The sequence below is a fragment of the Monodon monoceros genome, unplaced genomic scaffold (genome assembly GCF_005190385.1).
Source record: "Monodon monoceros isolate NGI ecotype Baffin Bay Population unplaced genomic scaffold, NGI_Narwhal_1 Super_Scaffold_19, whole genome shotgun sequence".
In the NCBI taxonomy this organism is placed as follows: Eukaryota; Metazoa; Chordata; class Mammalia; order Artiodactyla; family Monodontidae; genus Monodon; species Monodon monoceros.
In genome coordinates this window covers 49,866,079-49,868,440 of record NW_021703775.1, presented here as the reverse complement: position 1 = coordinate 49,868,440, position 2,362 = coordinate 49,866,079, and the positions used below count along the sequence as shown (strand labels likewise).

Genomic DNA, 2,362 nt, shown 5'->3' with positions numbered 1-2,362 from the left:
ACAGAGCGCGCCCGCCCCTCGCCCCCTCCCGGCCTGACCCGCGGGGCTGCGAGCTGACGGCCTCGCGCGTTCCCGCCCGCCCCCTCGGCGCAAGGCGGCCGCGCGCGAACAAAAGCGCTTCCTGGCGTCCGCACCAACCGTCCGTTGGGCTTTTGAATCCGGCCCCGGGCTGACCTTTCGAGATGCCCGACCCAAAGCTTCTGCGCTCCGGCTCACCCCCGCCCTTCCACTCTCGCCTCCCCCGGAGGCCGACCTGCGCCCCGCCCGGGCTCCATCCTCATCCAGCCCCTGAGGAGCTCCGCAGCGCCGGGGGCGGTGCGCCCGGCCCCCAGTACACTAGGGGACACCTCCCTGAGGAGAATGGGGGGTGGGGAAGCACCTGCGACACAACGGCCGCGGGCGCCCCCAGCCTCATGTGCGCCATCCCCCTGGCGAAAACCACTCCTGGAGGATGTGAGGGTGGTAAGTTCCCTTTCTTTCGTCAATTCGCTTCAGCCTCTTCCCCCCACAGGCCGAGCGCCGGCAGCTTAGCGACGCACTCACCATGCTGCAAGCGCTACCGGTCTCCGGGACTCGACTACACAACCACTCAGCTCGCTCGCTCCACTCGGACTAATTCTCCTCCTCCGCCCCCAGCGCCTCATAAACACCTCCCTCCGCCAGATCCCTCCGCCGCACGCCAGATAACGGAACATCACAAACGAGTCCCGGCCAACCCCCTCCACTCCAACTCCTCTAGAGACCGCTTTATCCACAGTTGTGTGGTCGACGATACAAGAAATAAAGGGAGGGGGGCGAACGGATGGCGTAAGTGGGTTTCGCTTCCCAGCGAGCCGTTGAAGGGCCGGTGGAGTCTCGCCTGAGAGGCGCTACTTTGCGGCGCGGAAGAGCATCGTGGTAGCGACGCGTAACGCGACGATCGTTGAACCGGCCTCTGATTGGCTGGTTCGTACCTGCAATGCGTCACTGGGGCTCGCAGCCACCGCCGCCGGGACGCGGTGTGGTTTCTGCCGTTTGTGCCGTTGCTGCCCTGGCCGCACTGTCTTGGCAACTGCGCCAGGCGGCGGAGTCGCTTGCTTTGCGCTTGGCTGGAGAGTCTTCCTCCTCCACCCATCCTTTCTCTCCACAGTCGTACGCACACTTTCCCGCCCCTGGTATAGGGGTCTACGAAAACGCCGATTAAGAATGAAGCTGAAAGACCCAGTGAAACCCCTACCCCGCGCTCTTTTTCTCAGCTTCGGTTATTGGCCTCGTGGCGGCCACACGCTTACCATTTTACTCCCTCACAAAACCCGAATATCTGAGTAAGGGCGAACGCACCTGCTCAGCTGACTAATCTGAAAGGGTCTTCCGTTTATACTTCCCTTTCGCCGCGTTTGTCTGGGGTAATTTACCGGGGGGGAAAAAAATCACTGAAAAAGCGCAGTATTCCGGATTCTGTGGGATTAGTCACTCCCAATAGCCACTTGATGTTGTGGAATAATAGGGGTCTGGCTTGGAGTGAGACCTGGTTATGAGTATCGTGGGCCACTTTCTTAGATGTATGACCTTGGATGAGCCATCTAATCTTTAGCCTCATTTGTGAAATGGAGGTTCTATAATACCTATATTGAAAGATTATTGTAAGAATTAGAATCATACAGAGACTGGCGTTCGGGTAAAATGTTAAAGTACCTGGCACAGGGTAGGCACCCAACAAGTGGTTATTATAATAAAACCATAATACATATGGTCACAATGAATTTCATAATGAATTTGCCCCTTTGGGTCGCTAACCTCTCAGATTTAATAGAACATTTCTAAAGCCACATAAAAGTTAGCACTTTGGAACTGGCACCCTTGTGCACTGTTGGCGAGAATGTAAAATGGTACAGCCACTGTGGAAAATAGTATGGTAGTTCCTTAAAAAATTAAAAATAGAATTACCATATGATCCAGCAAGTCAGCTTCTTGGTATATACCGGAAAGAACTGAAAGCAGGGTCTTGAAGAGATATTGGTACACCCATGTTCATGGCACTCTTCACGATAGCTAAAATGTGGAAACAACCCAAATGTCCATCAGTGGATGAATGGATAAGCAAAATGTGGTATATGCTTGTTGTTACATACAATGGAATATTATTCAGCCTTAAAAATTCTGTACTATGCCACAACATGGATGAAGCTTGTGGACATTATGCTAAGTGAAATAAGTCACACAAAAAAACAAATACTGTATGATTCCATTTATATGAGGTATTTAGAATAGTCAAAATCACAGAAACAGAAAGTAGAATGATGGTTGTCAGGGAAAGGGGGAATGGGGAGTTACTGTTTAATGGGTATAGATAAGAGTTTCAGTTTGACAAGATGAAAAGAGT

General features: G+C 52.9%; 1 protein-coding gene across 1 annotated transcript in view; it reads right to left on the bottom strand.

The window, feature by feature from the left end:
* Nucleotides 1-896, bottom strand: part of CALM2 (calmodulin 2) — a 14,538-nt gene extending 13,642 nt beyond the window's left edge. Inside the window, exon 1 of the mRNA XM_029232386.1 lies at nucleotides 544-896. Within this exon, the coding sequence (XP_029088219.1) occupies nucleotides 544-546 (3 nt within the window). The 5' untranslated portion in view covers nucleotides 547-896. The remainder of the gene's footprint in view (nucleotides 1-543) is intronic.
* Between the last annotated feature and the right edge of the window lie 1,466 nt (nucleotides 897-2,362).